General features: G+C 40.4%; 1 protein-coding gene across 1 annotated transcript in view; it reads left to right on the top strand.

Moving 5' to 3' along the window:
- The first annotated feature begins 299 nt into the window (after positions 1–299).
- Positions 300–13,753, top strand: part of LOC117538682 (gamma-aminobutyric acid receptor subunit rho-1-like) — a 47,882-nt gene continuing 34,428 nt past the window's right edge. Inside the window, exon 1 of the mRNA XM_034204561.1 lies at positions 300–583. Coding sequence (XP_034060452.1) covers positions 480–583 — 104 coding nt within the window. The 5' untranslated portion in view covers positions 300–479. The remainder of the gene's footprint in view (positions 584–13,753) is intronic.

The raw sequence follows: 13,753 nt of genomic DNA on the forward strand, positions 1-13,753 counted from the left end.
ACACACATTAGAAATAATTGGTCAATTGCTTCCTTTTAAAATCTATATAGGTTGTTTCAGATGATTTGTTGAAATATACAAATATATAAATCTAAGTAATAATCAGTCTGATGTTAGGGATTTGCTTCCTGGTTCGCATTAAATCTTTGACACATGCATATGAAAGGGCGCATAGATCATATCCTGCATCCCTGTGACCTTCACAGGTGTCAGCTGTTGCCACCAGGCGGAGAAAACCTGCCCTGCGTTCCTGCTCAGACTGCACCGAGTGCACGGAGATCAAATCCGAGCCATCTCACGCGGAGGATTTGTGGTGAAATAGCCTCCCCCTCCTCTTTGAGATTAAATGCAGTAGCATCCATGTATAGAATCTCACTGTGTGTACGGCGCAACGCGAGTGCAGAATGCACCTTCTGTGCGGGAAAAGTTGTGGGAGTAAGTGGCAGTTGTGAGACATTTGGAGAGGGCTGCTGGACACCATGCACACGGACGTGATGCTGCTCATCCTGCTGCTGTGGACGGGCGCTATGTCCGGGGGAACGTGTCAGAGAGGAGAAGCCGTTCAGCCACACCGTGAGGGCAGGTCAGTGCAGGATGAGAGAAAGGACATTATGTGCGTAAATACGCGTGAAGTTCAAAATGGTCATTCCAATTCATTTAATTGTGTTAAACACTCAAGTGTCTTATTTTGATTAAAACGAAAGTCAGCGAAATGTCCGGATGTATGATTGTAGGCTACCTACTGTAATGCTTATCAGTATGTTAACACGTGATAAACTATTTCATTTCTAAAGAGGGCAGATAGTACTGAATTGTCCCTGGCAATCATTTGGAAAATATAATTTCTTTAATCTCTAAATATTACGATGTTTTTGTTCTATCTATCTTGTCAATTTACAGAACCTTTTGCCCATGAGCAGAAACATATACAACACATACAAGTTCTTAAAGTCTAGGGGTTTATAAATACATTAGAATTAACTAATAATTCATCAAAATCCATAAATGCTCAATTTAAAGAGGTTACTTCCCGTAAAGACGCAAAGGGAAGGGGGGAATAATAGGTACAAGTCAATGTGTGCTGACTCAATAGAGATAACATTATATAATGGGAGAATACATTATGTTACACTACAACACCTAAAATCCCCAATTCAATGTATTTTATCATCAGGATTTATTTCCTTTACCCAAATAAAGTAACTCCCACCATATATTGGTGCCTAAAATCCCATGTAAAAAAAAAGTACCTTTGCATCTTCATTCAAGCACATTTAAAACAAAACAAATTGGGAGTACGGGGACTTGAACCAGCCTCCCTCCTGTTCCCAAGCCAAGTCCCTAAAGACTGAGCCATTGATTGGTTGTATAAAGTTTAAAAACAAAAAGAATGATCTCTTCTGTCACTCTGGCTTTGTTATGATGATGTAATGTTATTATTCATTCTGATTTAGGGATAGCATCAGCACGACGGAGCATACAAAGTTTTTATCTGCAAGTAGTGACGAAATATGTATTTGTGAATCCGGAATATCTGGGTACAGATATTCTCTTCACCAAATAAGCTACAGTTCAGGAAATCACAGCAAACATTAGCTTTTTTTATCCATTCCATGTTTCATTGCTTGGAGACTGTTTGGTAATCTTGAGAAAGAGTGGTTGCTTAAACGTATTACTTCTTCAGCTCTCCAAATATTTTTGATTTGATGTGTAATGAAATTGTTCCCAACATGCAGAAAATATGTACAACAAATGATTATTTCTGACATATTGCTGTTGTCAGTAATGGAAAGTATCAAAGACCATTTACTGTCCTTAAGTACAGTTTTGAAGTATTTCCACTGAATGCTACTTTACTATTTATGCCTTTCTCTTACTCCAATACATCTTAAATTGAAATAATGTAATTTTACTCCACTACATACTAACTCATGTATTATTTATTAGGTTTTAGTGACTTTTCAGGATGTTACATTAAAGACTTGTGATACACTTTTAACATTTAAAAGATTAAGCAAGTGGACTAACCGTTTAAAGGTCACCTTTTATGCAAAATTCACTTTTTCATGTCTTTTATATGAAACATGTGTCCCCTCTGTGTAAAGACATTCTGAACGTTTCAGGAAAAAATATTTGCTCACTTTTTGTCCTGAAAATGAGCTGATCAGATTTTGGCTTGTGTAACCATTAGCCAATCACCAACCAAGGTACCCCTTGAGAAGCAGGGACTAAAAAGGGGTGAAAAGGTTCGCAAGAAAAAGTTCTAGTTCCAGATCTTTTTGGTGTGAAAGCAAAATCCCAGGAACTATCGGAACTATTCCTGGGAAAAGATAGGCGCTTTCACACTGCAGTACTTTTCCCACAAAGGTTAATCAGAACTCTTTAGTTCTCATGAACTGAGTACAGATCGCGTTCACACCGGAATAAGTCCCTGGGGGAAGGATTAGGCTAGTGGTCGCCAACCAGTCGATCGAGATCGACCGGTCGATCGCGAGTGTGGTGCGGGTAGATCGCGGACCGTTAAAAAAAAAAGTAACAAAAGAAAGACAAATAAAATAAAAATAATAATGTTTGAAAAATACGTTTTTAGATGTAAACCTATCATCCACCACCCTGTTAGCAGGTGCCACTTGATTGACGTATATTTGAGACACTTCAATAATATAATACATTAACCGTGCTTGACGTGAACCTCATCCTGACACAAGAGAGGACGGCAGGACTGCAATTTCCCGTGTTCAGTGAATGCAACAGAGGCAAGTCACCAGACCAATCAGAGAGTTGCATGGAAATAAAATGTGCTTGTGTCATTCAAGCGGCTCTGAGAGAGAGAGGGGGAGAGGGAGAAAGGGAGAGAGAGAGGGAGAGAGGGAGAGAGGGAGAGAGGGAGAGAGGGAGAGAGGGAGAGAGGGAGAGAGGGAGAGAGAGGGACCGGTTCTAGCGGGGACCGTGATGTTAGCATCTGGTTAGCTAGCTGCACTAACGGACATAAGGAGCTGTTTCCACAACAAGCTGGAGGAGAGTCCTCCCCTGTCAGACTGAGGGGCTCAGGTGAGCTAAAGGACTCTCTGAGTGTTTAGAACGGTTTTGTCACAAATTATTCAAAAGATTATTTCCGCTGCACACCTTCATATGATCATTATAGTTATACAAACAATAAGAGAATAAATGAAAAACAGGTATGAAATACTATATGGCAGTAAAACAAGAATACAGTTTGAAAGGGGAGTGATTTGTAAAATATCCATAAAGAAAAAGAACATCTGTTTACAGTTGTGTTTCATATGGGTGCTAAGAGAGGTATCCATAGATCTCTTCATGTTGCTCTCAAAGTGCACCAGATTGATGCTTTCAACTTCAATGTTTTAAAAAAAATCTTCCCGGGGGAGCGTCCCCCCGTATCCCCTAAAGGAGGTGAGGACCCCCCTAGAAGAGGTGAGGTCCCACACTCATAAAAAAATAGCACTTTACCCCTGCCTATATGCCATGAGCTGATTATGTAGCCTTCATTGTAACAGTAATTCAGATGCAATTCGCCTATATAAAAGGCCTCAAATTGGAAGCACTGTCTGGGCCGTCTTTTTCACTCAATTCTGCAATAGGTAGATCTCGCCTTTCACCTAGGCCGAGGTCGGTGATCTTGGGCTTAAAAAGGTTGGTGACCACTGGATTAGGCAAATGAAGCCACTGACGTTACTTCGTCTTCTTCTGCTTTGGGTTTACTGGCAGGCCGCAAACAACTTCACGGCGTGTACTGCCACCCGAAGTCCCCGGAGTTGGGGCCTTCCGAGTAAATCGCCAGAACGCCGACACCTCCTCATCTCCACCGCTCCCATGTTTTCTTTTGTGTTGCCATAAGTTAGTCTCTCTGCGTTTGTGCGCTGGGCGAATGCTAATGCTAATAATGCTAATGCGAGGATAATAAAATGGCGGCTTCACAAAACCTTTTGGGAGTTTTACGGGGCGTGGTTTGCAATCCGCCCAGCCAATCAGACATAGGAACCTTTTTCTACCACGAAAGTCAGTGCTCTCTAGCAGGGACGGAAAAGGGGGTAAAAAGGTTCTCATGAACTAATTTTAGTTCAGGATTTTTTTGGTGTGAACACGACATTTCAGAACTATATCGGAACTAAAGTGGGAAAAGTACTGCGGTGTGTGAACGCGCCTATTGTTCTTTTTAACCAAATCTCTCTCAGAGGGGCGTGGCTCCTTATTTTCATCTAAAGTAACAGACAGTGAATCAGCACTTTGGAAACAGGGCTGAAACAGAGGGGATTATGGGTAATGCTGCAATGATCTGTTTGGTATTTGGAGCCAAACACTTCAGAGACATGTTTTGTATATATCCAGACCTATAATATTTTGATGAAAAACAGTATAATAGGAGACCTTTAAGCTACAATAAAAGAACATACAACAATATATTACAAAAAGTTGTTAGCATCAATCATTTCTGTATCAAAAACGTTGTTTTTCTGCGACAGTCAAATGCTACTTGATGCAACAATATGAATAATCAGATAATGTCATATATTTAACTATATACGCATTACATATGGAGGCAATTTTTTCTGCAGAATTAATACTTTTACCTTTTATACTTTAAGTACATTTTTGCTTCATAATACTTATTTCCTTTTACTTAAGAATAGGACCTTTACTTGTAATAGAGTATTTGAAATTAATATATCGCTACTTCCGCCCTACTTCTTCCAGCACTGATCATAATCCAATAATTGAATATATGGGATTTTGAAATGGGCCTTAAGCATAACAAGTTATTTAACTTTTAAAACGTTACCATGACTTGATGCTGATACGTTTAAACTGTTACTTAAGTAAGATTTGGAATGCATGAATTTTACTTATAACTGAGTACTTCAATAACACCCTATCTCTGCATTTCTAATAGAAGTATGTCACATGACAGATTCTGCAACAGCTTCCTGTTCCAGATCAATAACAATGGTATACCCAAGAGGTGGTACTCAGTTCATGTACTTGAGTAAAAGTAGAAGTAGCTGAGTGTAGAAATCCTCTGTTACAGTAAAGTCCTGCGATCAAAATATTACTCAGGTAAAAGTAGAAAAGTATTAGCATCAAAATATATTTAAAGTAACAACAGTAAAAGTAGTCATTGTGCAGATTGGTCCATTTCAGAACAATATATATGATATGTTTTATAATGATTGATCATGAAAGTGTTCTCAAAGCTGGTGAAGGTGCAGCTAGTTTGAATGACTTTGTATACTGCAGGGTAGCTGGTGGATTTACTCCAGGTGGAACTAAAGTCTGATTTAACACTTGATTATATTTCACATCATTCATCCACATCTGTGAAGTAACTAAAGGTATTAAATACATGTAGTGGAGGAAAAGTACACCATTTACCTCTGAACTGTAATGGGGTAGAATTTCAGAGTAGCAGACAATTGAGATATTCATTTAAAGTAAAAGTATCTCAAAATGTTACTTAAGTACAGTACTGGAGTAAATGTACATAGGTACTTTACACCACTGGCTACACCAAGTGTTGAGAATTGGATATCACTTTAGTGGTGGAGCAGCCCTGCTCTGCTGACTGGGCTGATGAGGAGTCAGAGCCTCCCCCCCCCCCCCACACACACACACATACACACACACACACACACACACACACACACACACACACACACACACACACACACACACACACACACACATACATACACACACGCTTGGGAATCAGAGCTTCACTTTTAACCGACAGCAACAAAAGGTGACGTGTGGCTGGTTAGAAAAATCACTTACTCTGATTACATAACCTGTAATCTGAGTGTGTTAATGTGCTCTCTGAATTATTGCTATTGTTGTGGCTTTGGCAAGGTTACCCAGCTGGAAGGAAGGCCAGCAATTAAATGTCATTTGTGGTAACGCACAAATGGAAATGGAAATCTTGTTTATGCTGTCCTTCTGTTGAAAGATACAGGTCTTGAAAGGCCTATTTGAGTGGTCATAACTGAAAAATGACTTAAAACAAACATCATCGTGTTGCCGCTTGTGTCACTGAATAAACCACAATGACTCACGCTAAAGCCTTTATACATGCTCCATAGAGTGACCTAATGCTCTGCCAGAGGGACAAACCTCTGTCTGGCAGCAATGTCATTAATCCAGATCTTTCAATCCGTTCACAGTGGGTGATTAAATGCGGAGACTATCTGTCATCAAACTTAACATTGAAGCTGCACACTATGGCCCTCATCTGCATGTTCAATGTTCGAGGCTTGTATGTGCAAATATCATTTAAACCATCTTTGAATGGTTTTGTGAAATTGGAGAGATAATAACCCTCTATGGGGGTACGCGGACCCCTGGGGGTACGATGGGGTACTGCAGGGGGTACGTGAGATTTATTTTATGTAAACAAAAAACAATTAATGCATTTAAACAAACTACTAATAGTAGATGAACTACTTTATTCAAAGGTTTACAGTAACTCTGGATAATAAAATGGGAAAAATAAACGGGGCGCTCTCTTTTCCTCTCCCTCTCCTGACAGCCCGTCAGTCTCGTGCAGCTCGCTGAACCTGTAATAAGTGACCCGACAGTAAAGAACAAATATATGTATAACTAGTTTAGCTAGTTCCAGAGTAGATAAACTAGCTAAGTGTGTTAGGTCTAACTCTTAGTGTATTTAATTTTGCTCCACTCAACGGTCCGTCACAGCAGCGGAGCTGTGATCATGCAGAGCCGCGTGTTCTTCTCCGTCAGCAGCAGCTGATCTGATCTCTGATCTCTCTCTCGCGTCCGGTTATACTTCACTCGCGTTTATGTCCAAATCTATCAGATCTAGCTAGTTAATGATATGACTGCCTGCTTATCAAAGGACCTAAACAATAAGTGTTGCTTGGCAACGGCGTGTGGCCGCAAAGTATAGCGCAGCATTATGCATTATGTTTATAGGAGGGGTCAAAATCCCATGCTCATAAAATGCTCATATATTTGTTTTCTCTTCATTCCCCACGCCCCAAAATAAATAATAATAATGAAGCTCAAGCCCATGTTTCACTACATTGTAAGGAAAATGTATTAAAAAGATCAGTTCAATGCAACTAATGTCGTCTTAGTGTTATTGCATGATGTTAAAATTGGTTTGCCATGAATTTAGTGATGGATTGTAAACATTTGAAATGTAGCATTTAAGTGTTTCTCAGTTACAAGGTTGTTGTTTTAATGAATCAGACACCGATGGTGCAGCGCTGTACTGTACCTCTTTATATAGGCTTTTCTTCCCTAACAAATTGTGTTTGCGCTATGGCATACTGTTGCCCTCAGGCAACAAACCACTTTTTTCGACCTCACACTGGCCCTCTAAATATTTTAATTTTTTTAAATATACACAATGTCACCTGACATGCTGGTGTCCAATAAAATGAGGGAATTATATGGGTGTGGCATTTTGTCTGGGGGTGGAGCAGTCCTTTCTGCAAGCAAAACTGCAGGGGACTCAGGGCCACCACTTGGTAAGATACATTTCCCTTTTTAACATATTAGAAATGTACACAACTTCAAATAAAAAATACAGGCATGTGCATGAATACGTAAAGAAGTATATTTGATTGTTTAAAGACTTATTATGTATTTATTAATGAGCTAAAACTATGTTTTTTTGTTCGTTGCCTCACACACACACACAAACACACACAGACACACACATACACATCTCCTAGGCAGTCATCCATAGGAATCCCGAACCCAATAAAATACCCAATATTAGCGGTGTGTGTGTCTGCCCAAGGACAAGTTAAGGTAAAACCTAATAGAGGTGTCATACATAATAACCTAATAAAAGTAAATGTAACAACTACTACAGTGCAACAAAACAGGAATATTAAATGTGGTCTCTTAAACATAAGATCTCTAGCATCTAAAGCAATATTGGTAAATGATTTAATATCAGATTATAATATTGATATATGCTGTCTCACTGAAACTTGGTTGAGACATGAAGAATATGTCAGCATAAATGAGGCCACTCCACCCAGCCATATCAATACTCATATTGCTCGAGACACAGGCCGAGGAGGTGGAGTTGCAGCAATCTTTGACTCAAGTTTACTTATCAATACTAAACCAAAATTAAATTATACCTCCTTTGAAAGTCTCGTTTTTAGTCTTACGCATCCGACCTGGAAAACTTTGCAGCCAATCTTATTTGTTACAGTGTACCGTGCACCAGGTCCTTATTCAGAATTCTTATCTGAATTCTCTGAGTTTTTATCAACTTTGGTTCTTAAAACAGATAAAGTAATTATCGTAGGTGACTTTAATATTCATGTTGATAAAAATAGCCTTACTGTTGCATTTAACTCTATATTAGATTATGTTGGTTTCTGTCAGAGTGTAAATAAACCAACCCACTGCTATAATCACACTCTCGACCTTGTTCTGACTTATGGTATTGAAATTGAGCAACTATTAGTCGAACCGCATAATCCTGCTTTATCCGACCATTTCTTAGTAACTTTTGAAGTACTGTTACGAGACTACAAAGCATTAGTCAAAAGCTCCTGCAGCAGAAACCTATCTGTTACTGCTATAGCCAAATTTAAGGAAGAGATTCCACCAATACTTAACTCGATAGCATGTCTGCATGTAAGGGAGGAAACTTATACAAAATGTACACCACCCCAAATTGATCATGTTGTTGATAGTGCTACAGTTGCGCTGCAAATAAAATTAGACTCTGTTGCTCCTTTGAAAAAGAAGAAAATAAAACAACATAGATTAGCTCCATGGCATAATGCCGAAACCCGCAAAATAAAGCAAAAGTCGAGACAACTTGAAAGGATATGGCGTTCCACTAAACTTGAAGAATCTCGTTTAATTTGGCATATTACTCTCAATGAATATAAGAAAGCACTGCGTAAAGCGAGAGCAGCCTACTACTCTTCATTAATAGATGAGAATAAGAATAATGCAAGATTTCTTTTCAGCACTGTAGCCAGGCTGACAGAGAAGCCACAGCTCGATTGAGCCTTCTATTCCCATAGCACTCAGTAGCAATGATTTTATGTGCTTTTTTAATGATAAAATTGTTACTCTTAGAAACAAAATTAATGACCTCTTGCCTTTGACCAGTATAGTGTTATCAACAGCTCCCGGAAACGTAAGTTCTAATATTACACTAGATAGTAAACTAGAATGCTTTTCAGCCATAAACCTTGAACAATTAAATTCAATGATTCTCTCTTCTAAACCATCAACGTGTATGTTAGACCCAATTCCAACTAAGCTGTTGAAGGAAGTTTTTCCATTAATTAGCACTTATTTATTAAATATTATGAATATGTCTTTATTATCAGGCTATGTTCCACAATCATTCAAAGTAGCAGTGATAAAACCGCTTCTTAAAAAGCACAACCTCGATCCAGAGGTTTTAGCCAATTATAGACCTATTTCCAATCTTCCGTTCCTCTCAAAAATTCTTGAGAAAGCGGTCGCAAAACAGCTGTGTGATTACTTAAAAAACAATGATTTATTTGAAGATTTTCAGTCTGGCTTTAGAACACATCATAGCACAGAGACAGCTCTGGTTAAAGTCACAAATGACATTCTAATAGCCTCTGACAAGGGACGTGTCTCTATTCTTGTTTTGCTACGATCTCAGTGCTGCATTTGATACTATCGACCATAATATCCTATTGCAAAGACTAGAGCACTTAGTTGGCATACAGGGAACTGCTTTAGACTGGTTTAGGTCCTATCTATCTGAACGCTCTCAGTTTGTACGTGTCAATGATGAATCTTCCACGCAAACCAAAGTTAGCCATGGAGTGCCACAGGGCTCAGTGCTGAGTCTGAACTCAGTGTCCTCGTATACACTTGGCTCCAGGGCTAAAGGCGTTGACGCCAGCCAGACGGTGCTCTGACAGCTCATCAGCCATTTGACCTCAATCACATGATTAATCATTTCTCAGTTTCACTGCGTCCAAGCTGATGAATTAAGTAAAAGCACTGCCACTGAACTGGGAAAAGAGTTTCGGAGTTGCGGAGCACCCCTTTTCTGACATCAGAAAAATTCAAATAATAATCAGCTCCGTTGCAGCCCCGTTTTTAGAGATTTGGGTATGGAGGAAAAGAGAGAGGGTTGTGTTTTCTGACACTTGGTGAGTTCCCTGACACACCGGGGACACATATTGATGTATACAAGACGTACAAAAGTGCATTTTGCATGATAGGTCCCCTGTGTATAATGTAAGACAACAGAACAATGTGATCTTAGAAGAGAAGAAACCAATCTGTCAGGTTTGGCAAGATTGCGGACCCAAAAGCAGTATAAACAAGGATGTAAGGGGATGTAAATTAAGGTGAGCTTTTAATTACCTAAAAAGCTGTTGTAATACAAAAATAACAGGAGCAGGCAAGGGGGAACAAAAGAGAAAGTAGCATACAAACAAACCGGGACCATATGGGCAGAACAAGGAAATCCAGAACAGGAACCAAACCACCATAAAACGACAACGAACTGACAAGGGACACAAGGGCAAGCAAGTCTAAATACACAAGGGTAATCACAAGACAAGACACAGCTGGAGAGGGGAGGTGACACACAGGGGCAACAGGTGAACACAATGAAGGTTTCTCATTTCTCTAATTCCCCTCCTCGACTCCCCTCCTCGACTCCTATCCTCGTGTCTTAGTCCCCCCCACAGGAGATGCGAGTGGAGGACTGAGGAGGGGAACCGAGGAGAGAGGAGGGGAAGCAGCAGGCGGTTAGAGAAATGAGAACTCCTCTCCTCTGAGCGGTCATTTTAAAGAGACGTCCATCAATGATGACAGGAGGCACAGCAGCCCTCTGTCTGATGGACAGATGTGTTCATGACCACTTATATATTTACTTTGATTCATTCACAGTGTGGTATAATTAGACAATAACAGGCTACGGATGCGGACACACATACAGTATATATTTATATAAATATATACATTTTCAGAAACAAACAAGTATGAGAGCACTCTCATAATAACGTAACACAATCAGAGACTGGATATACCCACCCCCTCTCTCTGGTCGCTACAATGAGGAAATTAAATTACGGGCCAAAAGTTGTATTTACAAGTATTAAAAGTAACCAACTGAGACCCGTCTGTCCGCCGCATCTACGCACCAGGGACGCAGGGGCGCCGTAAGGGGGTGACAAGTTAGGACGATTCTAAGGGCCCGTGACTGACAGGGGCCCCAAAACATTTTTAGAACATTAAGAAAAAATGTTTAAATAACCTTTCGTCAATCATCAATAATTATCATTAATATAACGTCATATTGATAATGTACTCACTAAACTTACGATTCATTTACTTATTTTCTTCCAAAAGTTAATTATCCAAAGCATCGAACACCCCCCTGTATTTACATGTAATGGTTTGGTCCTGCCTCCAAACGCTGTGCGGCACCGTGATCGGCCCTTTAGCAGAGTGAGAGCATGTAAGGAGGGATGCTAGTACTTACGTGTGTAGGTACAAACGACTAACAAAGTCAGGCTTTCAAGAAAGAAAAGAAAGGAGAGAAAGACAAGAGAGAGGGACTAAAAGGCGACAGTTTGTCACCCAGTTTTTCAAAAGAAAAGGTGGGTGTGGTCCATGAGTGGTGGAAATTAGTCTGTTAGCTAGGGCTTAGTCCATTGTAAATAATAATTGTAATGTTTTGCTGACATTAAAGGTGGGGTAGGTAAGTTTGAGAAACCGGCTCGAGATACACTTTTTGTTATATTGCATGGAATGCTCTTAACAGTCCGATAGCAATGAATATCTGAAGTGCTTTGACAAAAAATCCATTAAAAAATTCATCTGTGGAAGCCGTGGCACTGTAAAAAGCATGACCAATCATTTTAGCCGGCCCGGCTAAAATAACTGGATGGCCTACCTGCCTGTCAGCCTTCCATCTGTGCTCAAACTTATCTCGTGCCCTCATTGGTCATGTGCGCGTTCGTGTGTGTTGGAGGAGGGGCTCGGTAAGAAGGTGGCAGATTTTTTCCGGTTGTGTATTTTCAAATTCTACCGCACTCGAGCTGGTTTCTCCAAAATTACCTACCCCACCTTTAAGTACTGTAAATATCTTCACAGAACATTCAGAGGTTTTTAATTTCACTCCTCTTTTAGCTGACATTTAATAAATGCAGGTACATTTTTAGCAGCTATTCATACTAAATCAGTTTCCTTGTCCCTCCCCCTGGTGCCAGGACCAACAGATCCATCTTTAGGCTCCGCAGCCCTGTCCCCCCATAAGGCTTTGCAGTCTTGCCATGCTGTCCATTGAAAGCCAGTTGGCTAGAAAGCTGGACTTCAAGGACTTGATCAGTGACTTTGCCTGTAAGAAGGCTAGGCGCTGGGCTCTTGGTGAATAACGGCCCGTCTACACTACAGGCATCAAAAAATCTTGAAGCTGGGCGTGTCTGAAGCTTGGCGATTTTTTGCGAGCAACGCGACCAACAACCAATCACATGAATCTCCCGCCCCCGACATACAAAGCAATAGCAATGTTAAAACAAAGTAAACTGGATATAAACTCCCCAAACAGGCGAAAACCTACCAGTTTCACCCACTGTCTCTGCCACCTCCCTCCATGCCTGGTTCCTCCGGTTTGTATCCCGGTAAATAGTTCTGGTCGGAAAGAACCGGGTGATTTGCTACCGTAATTTCTCGTTTGGAATATGAGGAAATGAACTGCGGTCTGGCTCTCCCAGCTTGCACGCGGTTTGATTGGCTAGCGCTTGTACTGGCGGGATTTGCATAAACGGGATTTGATTGGCTGATGCCAGCTTCGAAAGCATCGGGAGCATCAAAAGTTGAACATTGCTCAACTTTTGATGCTCACGATGCTTGCAAAGCCATGCTCCGCTCCCCACAATGCAGTTCGGCGAAGATTCAAAATCTTCTACGACACCCCATTCAAGTGAATGGGCGAAGCGTTGAAAGCATTTTTCGATGCCTGTAGTGTAGACGGGCCGTAAGGCTGAGCAAGGGCTCGTAATAACTGTTAAAGGGCAAGGCTATGGTAACGATATTGGATCACTACACACCAGATGCATGATGAGAAAAAGACTGAAAACAGTTAATAGGCTCTGATGTAGCACCACCATCAGGCCTTTTCACTTCCATTTCCGTTTTGTTGTCCGTTTACACTTTAATACCCGCTTATTTTGTAGTTGGTATGTATATTTAATTAAAATCTACTGCTTATGTTATTTTTTTTGTTATAGCATTTTATAAATGATAATATTGGTGTTAATGTTCACTTTATTTTAATTTAATGTATATTTAAGTTATATTTATTTTGATTTTTGAATGTTCCATTCAAAAATGTTATTAAAAAGGCATGTACTAAGATGACTATTGAGGTCTATTGTCAGGAATGTTAGTGTTATATCAAATAGTGAATTCTACTGCAGCAGAATGTTGCACGTCTGCACAGTGTTATATGTTCACCGCTCAGTGTCAGTAAATATTGTGCAGTTAGTATTGGACTACAAGATAGAGTTATTTAAAGCATAAATGAGTCGGTTGGGTTCTGAAGGTGTGGTTACAGCAATTGTGCTTGGTTGGCGTGGCCTGGGCCTGGTGGTGGGGCCCAATGTGATATATTTTCATGGGGCCCAAAATCCCTGGCGGCGCCCCTGCAGGGACGTGCACAGGTACGGGCTAATGTTGCCCGGGCAACGGCCCGTTTGGCCTTTTTGGCTGACCTGCCCCTCTGGAGAGGGCGAGAGTT

This window comes from Gymnodraco acuticeps, unplaced genomic scaffold, assembly GCF_902827175.1.
Source record: "Gymnodraco acuticeps unplaced genomic scaffold, fGymAcu1.1, whole genome shotgun sequence".
NCBI lineage: Eukaryota > Metazoa > Chordata > Actinopteri > Perciformes > Bathydraconidae > Gymnodraco > Gymnodraco acuticeps.